The following is a 14,758-nucleotide window of genomic DNA, read 5'->3' on the forward strand; positions in this document are numbered from 1 at the left end:
ATTTAAATTAAATCTTTAAAATTAATTTAAACCATTTTATACATCAATTGAAATTATTTTAAAAATTTCCCGCCAATATAAAAATATAATTCGAAAAATAAAAATTAATTAAAATTAAAAAATAACTAAAAATTAAATTTAGTTAATTAATCAATAAAAAAATAAATAAAAACTATTCTAAACTATTAAAAAAAAAATAAAATTAAAAAAAATTCTAAAGAGGTTAAAAAATTCCCTTCAGACAATAATTTAACTCCTTGAGTAATTATTAAATTCTTTTAAAGAGTTAATTCAAAAATTTTCAAACCAAAAAGGAACATATAAAAAATTATAAAAACCGTTCAATTAAAAAGCTCATCGATACATAAAAATTGAATGAACGCTCAAATAATCAGATCACTGATCTATGATTTTTCTGTAATAATTTCATTGTATTAATTTGTTCATCAATCGTTTCAATATTTTTCATTCCAAGAACCTGTATTTGCTTTCGAGTCTAGACTTTATGGTCAACATTGCACAAAGTCGTTCAAAACCTCGAATCGCCTCAATAAGCTTTTTCAATTAAATTATTATTGAGAAATTGCAAAATTTTCATGAATATGAGCCTCAGTGCATTTTCTAAAGGCAAAAATATTCTTCATAGAAAATTTTAAGCTTCACATAGAAAATTCCGTGAACGTTGGTAAAGCTCGTCATTTTTGTTCATCCGTGCGTCGTTTTTCACAAACTCTTACTGAAAAATTGTACTTTAGGTGAAAACACAAAAAAAAAACATAGAGAGATAAAATTTCCTCGAAAAGAGTTCTAAAACGTGTAGGAAGGTAATAAAAATGTTTTTACCAAAATGAAATATTGCGCAAAGTCGGTACTGTTGTTGTTGCATTAAGAAGGATCAGACACTCGCGAAATTTATTCCCTTTTTCATTGTTTTCGAATCATGTGGTTCGTTTTTGTCGAACAGACTGCGACACATTTTTTTTTAGGTTCAACTTTTACTTGAAAATGACCCAGCATGTCCAATTTCACGTAGCTCGAAAAAAAAACTCGCAAAAATTGTAAAAAATATTGCTTACCATTGTTCATCTATCTTTTTATTCTCATGTTGTTGGTCCCATCCATTACGAGGAAGTAGGCAGTATAAGTCCCAGCATCAACAAAGCTCACACGAAAAAAAATTCTGCACGTTGCTCGATTAATCCAGACCACGTTGCGGTAGTCTAAGCTCTTGTGCTCCGTCTTCTGTGCATTCGTTGTGCATATTATTTATGGATCCGAAAAAATTTATAAGGCTTGCAGAACTGACTGTCGTGATGACACAACCACGAGAAAAAGAGAGAACAAACAGCGCGCGGTAGCATCAACAATGGAGAACGCGTCGTCGTACATAAAAGGTAGAAAATGAAGTCATAAATCTTTCAGGTAATAATCTTGTTTGTAACATTTATATGATTGTTCTCCGGTAGAGGTATATCTCGCGTGTTTATTTGAGTCTTATTTGAAAATACTAAAGGAAAATTTTGTGATGAAAAATAACTTGAGCGCTTTTTTATACAGCTTTAGGTTTCAATTCTTACTTTTCAGGTTTCATTTTTTGTTTCAGATCTCAGTTTTTACTTTTTAGCTCTCAGTTTTTAACTTTTTAGCTCTCAGTTTTTAACTTTCAGCTCTCAGATTTTACTTTTTAGCTCTCAATTTTTTGTTTCAGCTTTCAGATTTTACTTTTTAGCTCTCAGTTTTTAACTTTCAGCTCTCAGATTTTACTTTTTAGCTCTCAGTTTTTAACTTTTAGTTCTCAGATTTTACTTTTTAGGTCTCAGTTTTTTGTTTCAGCCCTCAGATTTCACTTTTTAGCTCTCAGTTTTTAACTTTCAGCTCTCAGATTTTACTTTTTAGCTCTCAGTTTTTAGTTTTTAACTTTCAGGTTCAGTTTTAGGTCTCAGTTTTTAACTTTCAGCTCTCAGATTTTATTTTTTAGCTCTCAGTTTTTAGCTTTCAGCTCTCAGATTTTACGCTTTAGCTCTCAGTTTTCAATTTTTAACTTTAAGCTTCAGGTTTAGGTCTCAGTTTTTCACTTTCAGCTCTCAGATTTTAGTTTCAGCTTTCAGATTTTAGTTTTTAGCTCTCAGTTTTTAGCTTTCAGCTCTCAGATTTTACGCTTTAGCTCTCAGTTTTCAATTTTTAACTTTCAGCTCTCAGATTTTACTTTTTAGCTCTCAGTTTTTAACTTTTAGCTCTCAGATTTTAGTTTTTAGCTCTCAGTTTTTAGTTTCAGCTTTCAGATTTTAGTTTTTAGTTCTCAGTTTTTAACTTTCAGCTCTCAGATTTTATCATCTTTTAGTTTTTAGAATTTTAAATACATTCAACCAAAAATCAATTATTACCTATCGTTAAAGTCTTACAATCACTTAAAGGACATCGAACCACAAATTTTTACCAAACAAAATGCTTTTTAAAAAAATGTTTAAGCATTGTTGTGTTATTTCCCCCTAAAGAATCCCGCACACACTTTTCTTTTATTTGGCCCATGATAAATGTCTGAACGTATCTTTGACATGATGTGTAATGAGGGCAAACCGGAAGAAGAGAGAAACGTTACGAGTTACGACACATGGACAGGTTAATAATCAGTATGTTATGCCCGCGTTGAAATGTGTCGGAGAATTTATCTTTTGTGCGAGAGTTTAGTTGATTTATCGCGAGTTCTGTCACTCCTTGAAGAATATATTTTTGTGGAAAAGTTTATAAAAATATTTTCGTTTGTGGGAAAAACTCAAAATAATAATAAAATAAAAATATTCGAAAAAAAAATTGAGAGATAAATCGAATGCGACACAAGTTTGACTGGCAAAATAGCACCGAATGCAGATAGATAGACAGAAAGCGAGTCCATAAACTGCTGTACGTTGCAAAAAGCATGTTTTTGCCGCAATTTTTCATCATTTTCACATGTACGAATGAAAAACATGCAGCACTTTTTTTTTCTTGCGTGAAACGTGTGTGCTCCGAGGAAAAATTGCAGAAAAATGTCACACATATCTGTTTCAAATGAAACTTTTGCTCAAGCAAGCAATGCCGAAGAGAAGATAATAATAAATGATTTCAAATAAAAAAAAAAACGGAGAAGAAATAAACTGAACAATGATAAAATTTACGAAGATAAAAAATGTTTTGCATTGAGGAATGTTTTAAATTGTGAGATGAAAAATATTTCTTCGACTTGACGCCTCAAAAAGTATGTCGCATGGCTGCAAAATGAGACATTGCTCTAAAAAGGTGAAGCAGCATAAAAAAAGAAGAAAATAAATTCATTGGGTAATTGAAAAATTGATTTGAAATATTTGTCATCATTGTTGGTTGTGTCGTGTCATGTCTCCTTTTCACATGAAGAAAAATTGCACGAATATTAGTACAATGACGTGAAGTTTGCGAATGAAAATTTATGGATTGCTGTAAATTTGTTTGAAAATGAATTCATCAAAAAAAAAGTAAGTGATAAAAATGTGTTGAAAATTTTGAAAGGAAAAAAAATATAGCAATAATTTACTTAAAGAATTTTTTAAACAACTTATGATTTATTTATCTTGAGGTCGAAAAATAAAAAAAAAATAAATAATTAAAAAATTTTAGTTACAAAAAAAAAAAATAAAAAAAAAAAATAATTAATTTATTTTTTAAAAATAAAATTTATCTTTAATTTTTGATTTTTTTTTTTATTTAAAAAATAAAAAAAAAAAATTAAAAAAAAAATAAATTTAAACATAAAATAATTAAATAAAAAGTTTAAATGTTGAAAAAAAATTAAATTACAAAAAAAATAAATTAAACTATTTAATTAAAAAGTGTAAATATTAAAAAAAATAATTAAATTAATTAATTAAAAATTTAAACTGAAAAAATTTAAAAAAAACTGTAAAATCGAGCTTTAAATTTATTTTTATTATTTTAATTTTTAAAATTTAAAATAATCTTTAATTTTTAAATATTTTTATTATTTTTTTATTTTTTTAATTTAAATTTTTATTAAAAAAAAATATTTTTTTAACTCAATTAATTTAAATAAATAAAATTTTAAAGATTAAAATTAAAATTAAATTTGAAATTTATACCTAAATTAATTAAATTTAATTTTTTTAATTAATTTAATAACTAAAATTTAATAATTTTAATATTTAATTAATTAATTAAATTAATAAATTAATTCAATTTAATTTAATTTTTAATTTAAATTTTAATTAAATAATATTTAAAATTTTTTCCTTTTATTTTTCCATAATTTTAATTTTTTTTAAATTGCATAAAGACGTTATTATTATTTTTTATCTCATAAATTACTTCACTTCACTTACCTTCGCTTCATCTATTTTTATGTTGTATCTCTTTTGTGTAACAGCTCTCTTTTATCCTTTGCAAATTCTTACTTTGGATCATTAGCAAAATTCTCAGAAAATTTTTTTACCGTTATATTGGATTTTTTTATCTTCTTTTCTGTCCAATTAATTTTTTTTTTAAATTAAATTATTTGCACAACAATTTAAATAAGTTGAATAAAAAAAAAACTTTTTTAATAATGATAATATCAAGTATTTATTTTTAATTCAATTTTTTTTTTTATAATAAACTTTTCCATAAATCCTTTCATACTTAAACTAACTATTTAATAATTCTATATTTAACTATTTTATTTTTATTTTGAATAATTTTTATTTTTTTATTAATTATTTAGTTATTTTTTTTTGTTCATTCTCCTTTTTAATTTTTTTTTCTATTTCAATAAAATTTATTTTTTTTGTGTTAAAAATATTTACAAAATTCCTTTCAATCAATAAATAATTTTTTACGAATTAATTTCTATTTACATTTTTTCGATTATCATTATTTTTCAATTTTTTTTTCGTATTTACAATATTTATTTTAAAATCTACATAATTTTTGATTCGCTCGTTCTCAATTCCTGTCGTTTTCTTTTCAAGCTGTCAACGAAAAAAAAATCATCATTGTCTGTGTCTTTATAAATAAAAAAACCATTTGTCTCGTTATTTTTTTTACTCAGCAAGTAATTTATTCATTTATTTATATGAGTTGTCGGAAATAAACGAAACGCATCCATTTATTCTGAAAATTTTGAAAGGAGCGAAGATGAATGTCGCAAATAAGAGGGAAAAATGAATTGACTAGAGACGAGTTCCTTAATCTTATCTCCTTGTACGGCACGGGAAGAATTATTATTAAACATATGAAAATTTGCATGAAAGTAAATTTCTGTCGTGCGGGAGGATGATGTTTTGTTGATTCATTTGTTGAAATGAGTAATTTGTGTAAATGTTGGAAGATACTTTTTTGTGTAAATTTTGAGACATGTGTGATGAGAGTGCGTTGACATTAACAAGAATTTTCTGATAGATAACGAGACGTAGATGAGTTTTGATGAGTGACGGAATGGAACACAAAAAAGGAGATTGATGAATGTAGAAAATTTTTTACAGTCATTGAATGACGTGCCGGAAGACATTTATATGTTTTGTACGTTTAACGCGAAAAAAGTTGGGATGAGAAAAAATTAAATATTTGTGAGGACTTTGAAAAATTAAAAAAAAAATAATTTATTTTTTTTAAATTTAAATTAAAATAATTAATTTTTTTAATTGTTTAAAAATTTAAAAATTATTTTTTAATATTAAAAAATTATTTTTAAAATATTTGAAATTTTTTTTTTTTTATTATTTTTAATATTTATTTTTTTTTATATATTTTAATGGTTTTTTTTTCAAATTTTTTCAAAATCAAATAAATTTTAATTTTTTTTTTAAATAATAAAATTAATAAATTATAAAAATTTAATTTAATTAAATTAAAATTTAAAGAAAATCTTTTTAAGCGAAAATTTGACAAAAATAACTAAAAAAATTGTATTTAAAATTTATTTTATTTTCATTAAAAATTTAACTTAATTTAAAAAAATAAAATAAATTGTCTGAATAACAAAAAAAAAAAATTAATAATATTAAAAAAAAAAATTAAAAATAATTATGAAAAAATCTGTAAAAAATTTTATTAAAAAAATAACTAACAATTTAATTTAATTATTGTCAAAAATAATATTTTAAATTAGAAAAATTTTTTAAAAAAATTTTTACAATTTTTAATTTTTTTAAAAATATTTTTATTTTTTTTTTTAATTCAGACAACTTATTTTTTTTTAAATAAATTGTTTTTAAATTAATTTATTTATTTTAATTTATTATTTTTTTAAAAAATGAAAATAAAATAATTTTTTAAGTTATTTTTGTCAAACTTTCGCTAAAGAAAATTTTTATTTAATTAATTAATTCAATTAAATTACATTTTTAAAATTTCATGATTTGAAAAAAAAAACATTTAAATATTTGATTAAAAAATATAATTAAAATTAAATTAAATAATTAAAAAATAAATTTTTAAATAAAAAAAAATTAAAAAATTAAATTAAATAAAATTTTAATTTTTTTTTATTTATTTTAAAGAATTGCAGCGCCATCTATAAATAAAAAATTAATTCACAATAAAAAAAATAAACAAAAAAAGTAAAAAAGAAAAAAATTGTAAATCAAGCTTGTTTACCGAAATCCCAATAGTGATTAAGTTAGTCCTCTTTATTGTTACTCGATAGTCTAGCATTTTTTTTTCTTCCTTTTTTTGTCGTAATAAATAAACTCATGGCATGACTCTGGGTTATCCACTTTGTCTGTTATTTTTCCGTACATTTATTTATTTAATGGGATTCGTTCGACATTTTTCTATCCATGAAAGTTTATTTTTAACTATTTTTGTGCTGTGTTACAATATCTTATCGCAGCATCGCCCGCCGCTGCCCATTTCTATGCAAATAAATACGAGCGAAATCAAATCCCATTCATAATAACGAAAAAAAAAGTCAAGAACGCTGCCATGAATGTTCGCTTTGCATGACAATAAAAATAATAATAATCGCATTTTTGCTTCACTTTATTAGTTGTTTTATTATTATTACGATTATCATTATTTGTTGTTGTTGTAATGTGGCCCAGGGATGTTTTTTATTTTTATATTTAAGATTTTTCGTTTTTTTCGTTTTTGTTATAATAAAGCGATAAAATATGAAAAATATGCAGAGGCAGGGCTTTTTCTCGGCGCTACAGTGCAGATGATGTCGTAAAGTAAATGCTCAAGTGGCTATTTGTCTATAAATTTGTTATTAAAAGTAATTGAATGACCCTTGATGACGATTTTTGGCGTATATGTAAAATGGATATTTTATGCGGTGCCGTGTGGGAGTGGATTCGAATGAAAGTTATTACGCGATGGATATTTTTATTTGGTTTTATTTCATGAATAAATGTGAAATTATGTAATGCGAAATATTTTTTTTATTGTTTATGAAATGAGAAAAAAATTTGCAAAAAAATAACAAAAAAATCTTTTCAGTGAAATTTTTTAAATAAAAAAAAATTTAATATTCTTTTTAATATGGAAGAATTTAAAAATAAAAAAATATTTTCAGCAAAATTCTTAAAAAAATCAGAAAAAATTAAAAAATATTTTTGTTTTCATTTTTTTATAAATTAATATTTTAAAAAAAATGCAAAAATACTATTTGATTTTTTTTTCAATTAAAATAAGAAATTTTTTTAAAAATATTTTTCTTTTATTTAAAATTTTAAAAAATTAAAATAAATAAATAAAAAAACTTTTTTTAGCAAAATTCTTTTAAAAAAAATAATAAAAATTTCAAAAAATTTTTTAATTTTTTTTAATAAATTTATATTAAAAATTAAAAAAATAAATAAATAAAAATATTTTTAATAATTTTTTTCATTTTTTTAAAAATAAATCAATATTAAAAAAAAATGAAAAATTATTAAATAAAAATATATTTTCAGTAAAATTCGTTTAATAAAAACTAAAAAAAAAAAATCAAAAAATAATTTTGATATTTTTTTTTTTAATTTTATTAAATAAATTTTTATTAAAAAATGAAAAATAAATAAATAAATAAAAATTTTCAAAGAGAGAAAAATTATTTCAATTTATTTATTTTATTCATCATGAAAAATAAATCTATAATATTAATTAAAGATTTAATTAAATTGAAACCAATTTCACGCTCGTTTTATTTTTTAATTTTAATGAAAAATTAATTTAATGAGAAAAAATTAAAATGAGCTTTAAAATATTATTTAAAAAAAATTTTTTTAATGAAAAAAATAACTTTAATAATCAGCTTTTTATCTAAAAATAGCTTTAAATGAAATATTTAATAAGTGAACTCAATTAACAATTCAATCCAATAATATTAAATTTCTCCATGAATAGTAAATACTATTTGCTTACTGTCTGCTACAAAACACTATTTAATTCACGAACTATAAGAGAAATGTTCCGCCTCTCGAATTAAGTTCACTTCAATGCTTCAATGTAAAGTTGAAATATTTAAATAATTAATTAAATTGTGTCTGGAAATCAGCTCAGCAAAATTTTGTAGTAAATTGTCTGAAGGTAGTTATTAAAATAAATATTTTAGCTATACAAAAGTTTTTTTTAAGTATTTCCTCTGTTGATGTTTTGAATTTTCTGCTCGTCTCAATTTTTATATTTATTTTATTTAATTTAATTTTATTAATTATTTATTTATTTTTTAATTTATTTTTTAATTTTTACAACATTTTATTTTTTTAATTATTTATTTTAATTATTAATTATTTTTTTTTTATTCTATGTTGATTTTTTCGTATATCTCAATTTTTTTTTGTTTTTTATTAAAAAAAATAAATTTACAAATTTTTTTTCAATAGTCTTGCAAGTTACCGTTAATGAATTTATTTTTTTTTTATTTACAAAAACTGACCTGTATTAATATTTATTTTGTGAGACGTTGATAAGAATTTTGATTGTGATGAATTTTGTACATTTTTTGATATAAAGCTAAAAACTTTCTCCGTGAATTTTGTACAAAAAATTATTAAAATGGACAAAAGTAGCAGGAAATTTACTTGAGATTTTCCCGCTGAACTGCGATGTTCGTGGTACATGGCAGCTGGATGATCTCCTGCAACGAAAAAAAAAAGAAAAAATATTAAAATCAAGCAATTTCTAACAATTTTGATGATAAATTATTTTTTTTTATTCCAAGCACCCAAATGACGTCGAGTCAACGAGTAAAAAGGAGTGAATGTACTTTTTTTTTTACCGGAAACCACAATTTATTCGTATCTCTCTCTCTTTCTCAGAATTCTGTATTTTACGCATTTCTACACGAAATCCATTCAGTTCGTCTTTGGGACGTGCAACGAATGATGCAGCATGAATAATTTAGAGGGAAAACATGGCAGAATTCCTTCGTTGTAAATGATTCCCGACTGCTGTTGCCTCCATTGTTCGTCGGGCGGCAACAACAACGACGACGAAAAAATGAAGAATATTAAAATGTAAATCAGCATCCTTTGTTTCTGGGAGTTGTTTTACAATTTTTTCTGTGTCTGACTCTTGTTAGAACAAAACATGCGAAAAAACTGAAATATAAATGGAAAAGATTTCTCGAGGAGCCATTAGATAAAAGTTTGCTTTGTTGCATACAAAATTACATGAAATCCGGTATTATCCTTCTTCGAGTTGAGAATTATAAAATTCTTCAATTTTAAATATTTTTACGGGGTATTTAGGGATATTAACACTTAAAGGGTTGGCTGGCATGAGTGTTCAATTTTTTTTTGTTTTAGAATTTTTAATATGAAAATTATTTTTTTAAGAGTCTGTCTGTCGAAAATTTCTCTTATTTTATTTAATTAAAAAAAATTAAATAAATTAAAAAAATAAAATATTATTTTTTAAATAATTCAAAATTAATAAGTTTTTTTTAAAATTCATTTTAATTTAATTTAATTTATTAAAAATTTATTTAAATCAAAAATTTAATTAAAATTTAAAATACTGTTTTCAAAAAAAAAAAATAAATAAATTTTTTATCACATAATTTGATGTTAATTATATTTTTAAAAAAATTTTTTAAGATAAATTTTCAATTTTTTAATTTAATTTATTTTGTTACCGAAAATAAAAATAAATTTTGTAAAAATTGAAATTTAGAGCAAATTTTTTTTTATGAAATTAATATTTAATAATTTTTATTTTATTTATTTTTATTTTTTAAAACTTGAGTTTTAATTTTTTTATATCGAAATTCAGCAAAATAATATTTAAAAAAATTAACCAATTTTGCTTAAAAAATAATTAATATTTAATATAATTTATTTAATTGATTAAAATTAATTTTGATTAATTTTTATATTCATAATAAAAAAATTAAAAATTTTTTTGCTTTAAATTTTTAAAAATAAATTAAATATTTTAATAATTTTTTAATAAATTTTTATAAAAAAAAAAAAATATTTTAAAAATGCGCTCAAGCTCAGTAAACAAAAATTAAAATATTTAAAATTCCGTTAAAACTTCCTTTCAACAACATCTAAAAATACATTTCTACCTGTTAGACTCAGATCCTCCTTCTTTTGCATATTCTCTTGCATACAATTTCCATCCAATTTAACAAGAAGAAAGAAAAAAAACCTTTTCGTTTCATTCATTCTTTTTTTTCTACTTTTTTTTGTGCAACTCACATTTATTTTCTGTTGCAATTGCATTTTAATTGTTAAAAATTTTTACATCTTCATTCATTCAGTGGTCAACTGTCGAACAGTAAAGTGCAATTACTATTTAAAATTTATTTGAAAAAAAAAATTTTTTTTTGTGCTTTTGGAATTATTTAAAGTGAATTTTAAGTTTTCTTAAGTGCTTTTAAAAGAAACATTCACCGCGTAATTTATAAAAATTATTAGTTTTTGACGTAAAATTTACTGATAAAAAAGGTAAGTGACTCTTAAATATTTAAAAAAAAAATAAAGATTGATTTTTTCAAAGAAAAAAAAAACATAAAATAAATAAAAAAAATTTCAATAAAAAAATAAATAAATAAAAAAAATAATTTAAATTAATTTTGATTTATAATAAAAATTTAAATAATTAAAAATAATTTTTAAAAATTAAATAAATGTAAAAATAATATTTAAATAAATATAAAATAAATTTTTAACAAAATATTTTTAAAAAAATAAAAATTTAATAAAATTAAAATAAATAATTTTAAAATATATAATTAAAAAAATTATTTAATGATTAAAATAATTTTAAAAAATAAAATAAATTATAAATAAATAAAAAAATATGTTTAACATAATACAAAAGACTTAAAATATTTTTTAAAAATTTAAAATAATTTTTTTATTAAAAAAAAAATAAAATAAAACATTTCACGTGAAAATATTCAATTTGTTCTTGTGATGATGACAAATTTTCGAGAGTGATCAAGAAACAATATTTTCGAGCAACTTTAAAAAAAAAATGACAAATAAATAAATTTATCGATAAGCTATCGTTTCTGTCTTTGTTGTTGTCGTCGTCGACGCGTCACAACTCAATTACAAGTTTATCTGCTGGAAAAGTACTCTCAACTATCTATTAGTACTTGTAATACAACTTTTTTCTCGCTCGTAACTGATAAATTGCCGGTTTCTACTACGAGTCTCGTCACTTTGTTGTGAGCGATCGATAGAAATATTTTATTTTGCGCAATTTTTGTCTCAAAAACAGTCAAAAATGGCTTCTTTCGAGAACATGTTGTAAGAAAATTTTGAATTTTTTATAATTTTTTAATTAATTTTTTTTTATTTTTACAGAAAATCTGAAAAATCCAGCTTAAAAATGGTTCAAGGAGTGGACTTAGTTCTCATTGACGTCGCTTTTCTCACGTACAACGCAAAACGCGACTTGCACAATCCCCTCGTGAAGCTCGACAGCACGTGCGTCGCGGGCGCCTACGAACTCAAGAAGCACAAGGAGATGAAACGCAAGCAAAAATACGAGATGGGCCTCGACGCTTACAAACATTACAAATGGTACAACTCCTGCCTGAAGCTGGAATGTCTGAAATCGGATCAAGGTCCTGCCAGCGCGAACAGCAAACTAAAAATCCTTCATTGGCACATCGAAAGCGGCAATATCGAGGCATTCCGGATGCAAGGCGTGACTTACAAAGCAGTTTCCATCATTATTTCGCCGAATGTTGAGTATTGGTATTGCGCGAATCAAGGTCCGAACGGGTTAAGTACCTTTGGAAGTCGCGCTCGAGGAACTTCGTTCACGGAAATGACCTTGAACTCGAAGAAAAATGCAAATTCTGCCGAAATTTGGTTCGAACCGTTGATCAGCGAGACTTGCTGCAACGAAAATTGCAAGAAAAATAATTGTCAATGCAAAAAAGAGACGATCCCGTTGCCAGCGATCAAAAGTAAAACGACTTACATCAAAAATAAACTCGAAAAAGAGAATCAAGTGAGCTCGGAGGAAGCGTCGTCGGTGATGAAAGCGATCGAATTGCTGAACCAAAAGAAAAATATCCTGAGAAAAGGCGTCAATGGCATCCCAAAAGTGCAAAACAGCAGGCGAGATGTCCTCAAACCCATTTGCGAGGACAGAAATTCATGAATTCTTACACAATTCGGAAATGCATTTAAATAAATTCTAAGAAAAAATAAAAAAAAAATAATTTTAAACAAAAAAAAAAAAAATTAAAAAAAAAATTTACATAAAAAAAAATAAAAGAAAAAAAACAGGTGAGTTGGCAAACATTCCTACAGGTGCGAAAAATATTTTTGGGTACCTGTTCATAATTCCTCAAAAACGCCTCCGATCTACGTGAAATTTCGCAGGTAAATTTTTTCCTTTAAACAAAAGGACGAATAATTAAAATTCTGAAAGGACCCAAAAAAATTCTCGTCGTAAAAACTTTTTTTTTTTGTAAAATTGCACTTTTATGTTAATTTATGAGAAACTCTTCCATATTTGTTTTCTTTTCTATTGTTAAGTCGAAAATAATGGGATTTGTGTGGTTTTTTAATCCGAAGAATGCAAAAAAAGGGAGTGCGTTGTCCTTTTGTTGACGAGAATAAAAGTAACTGTAACAAATTTCGTTTGTGATTTAAATGTCTCGTAACATCGAGGGATTTAAAAAAACTAAAATTTTTAAAAGGTTTTAGGAATTCATTAAAAAAATGTAGTTGTGACGCAGGATTTTAACAATAATTGGCTTAGTTTGAACTAAAAGTTTAAGGGAATTCATTAAAATGGGTTTTGGATTATTTTTTGATAAAATAACGAGTTTTTAGTGATTTGTTTGTCAGTTATTATTTTTTTTTATTTTTTCTATGTAATATTTTTTTATTTTTTTTAACAATTTAATAATATTTAATTTTTTTATATTGAAAAGTTATTTAATTTATTTTTTAAAAATAAATAAATTATTAAAATAAAAATATTTTATGCTTAAAAGTTGAATTTCGAATTAATTTTTAATTTTTTTCAAAAAAAAAAAAAAAAAAAAAAAAAAAAAAAAAAAAAAAAAAAAATAAATTAATAAAAATTCAGAAAACATTTTCTTTGATCTCATTAATAATAATAATAATTTAAATTAATTATTATAATTTTTAGAATTATTTTTAAATGTAAAAAAATTTTATTCAAAATAATTTTTTAAATTTTAATTATAATTTATTTATTTTCATATTAAGGAAACTTTAAATATTCATCTTATTTATTTTATTTTTTTCTTTTCTTTGTAATATTTTTTAGTTGATGAATTTTAATTTTAAAAAATTTTAATTTTTAATTTTAACAAATTTTGAAAGTTTTAGTTTTATATTAAAATGTAGGTATATCATATTTATTTTATTTTAGAAAAATTAATTTATTTAAAAATTTTAAAATTTTTAAAATATTTTTATATTTTTTTTTGATTTTTGATTAAATTTTTTCAGAAACAATTAAAAAATTAATAAATAAAAAAAATAAAATCAAAAAAATGATTTCATTTTATTGGAATAATAATTTTTTTCATAATAAATTTAAGTAATATTTTTATTTTTATATAAAAAATCAGTTTTCTATTAATTTAAAATTATTTTTATTTATTGTGAAATTAAGAAAAATTTTTAAAAAATATTTCTCGTTATAAAATTAATTAAAATATGTTTTTTAATTAATATTTTATAATTTTCTTTTTTTTTTGAATTAATTAAAAATTTATCAATAATTTTAATTAAATAAAAAATTAAATTAAATAAAAATAAAAAAAATATTTAAAAAAAAATTAATTAAAATTGAATATTTATTATACAATAAAAATTATTTTATAAAAATATTAATAAAAATATATTTTATTTATTTTAAAAGAAAATAAAAAAATAAATAATTTTTTAAAGCAATTTTTTGCTTTTTTAAAATTATTTTAATTATTTTTTCTTCAATCTAAATATTTTTTGTTGAATTTCAAACCAAAAGATGTCACCAAAACTTGTCTTTTAATCAAGTAGGTACTAAATTATACCCGCGAAAACTTTTAATTATCATCTTGATTAATTGCATACCTCTTTTTTTCTCAAAAAAATAAAATACCTTCACATTAATTTCCGTGCTTTGAAAATTTATGAGTTTTCCTTTGATATTCTTCTTGATATCTCTTAAATTAATTGTTTCGTGTCTCCATTAATGACTCGTAATATGACTTTAGACTTTTTACCGCAAAAAAAACTTTTCTTCGAAGTACAAAATCCCTCCAAAGCTCGTGTGTGTATTGAAATATTTCATTCGTCTTCCGTTTTTTATTTAAGACTTTTTTTCTTGTGATATTCAG

At 22.2% G+C, this 14,758-nt stretch overlaps 2 protein-coding genes across 2 annotated transcripts in view; one reads left to right on the top strand and one right to left on the bottom strand.

Moving 5' to 3' along the window:
• Nucleotides 1-14,758, bottom strand: part of LOC134829122 (uncharacterized) — a 106,897-nt gene that overhangs the window by 16,610 nt on the left and 75,529 nt on the right. Inside the window, exon 7 of the mRNA XM_063842119.1 lies at nt 8,864-9,064. Coding sequence (XP_063698189.1) covers nt 8,864-9,064 — 201 coding nt within the window. The remainder of the gene's footprint in view (nt 1-8,863; nt 9,065-14,758) is intronic.
• On the top strand, nt 11,612-12,723 carry LOC134831294 (uncharacterized). The gene is made up of 2 exons (XM_063844992.1): nt 11,612-11,690; nt 11,748-12,723. Exons 1-2 carry the CDS (start codon nt 11,668-11,670, stop codon nt 12,553-12,555), a joined length of 831 nt encoding a protein of 276 aa, XP_063701062.1. The 5' UTR covers nt 11,612-11,667; the 3' UTR covers nt 12,556-12,723.

Source organism: Culicoides brevitarsis, chromosome 2 (assembly GCF_036172545.1).
Source record: "Culicoides brevitarsis isolate CSIRO-B50_1 chromosome 2, AGI_CSIRO_Cbre_v1, whole genome shotgun sequence".
Classification (NCBI taxonomy): domain Eukaryota; kingdom Metazoa; phylum Arthropoda; class Insecta; order Diptera; family Ceratopogonidae; genus Culicoides; species Culicoides brevitarsis.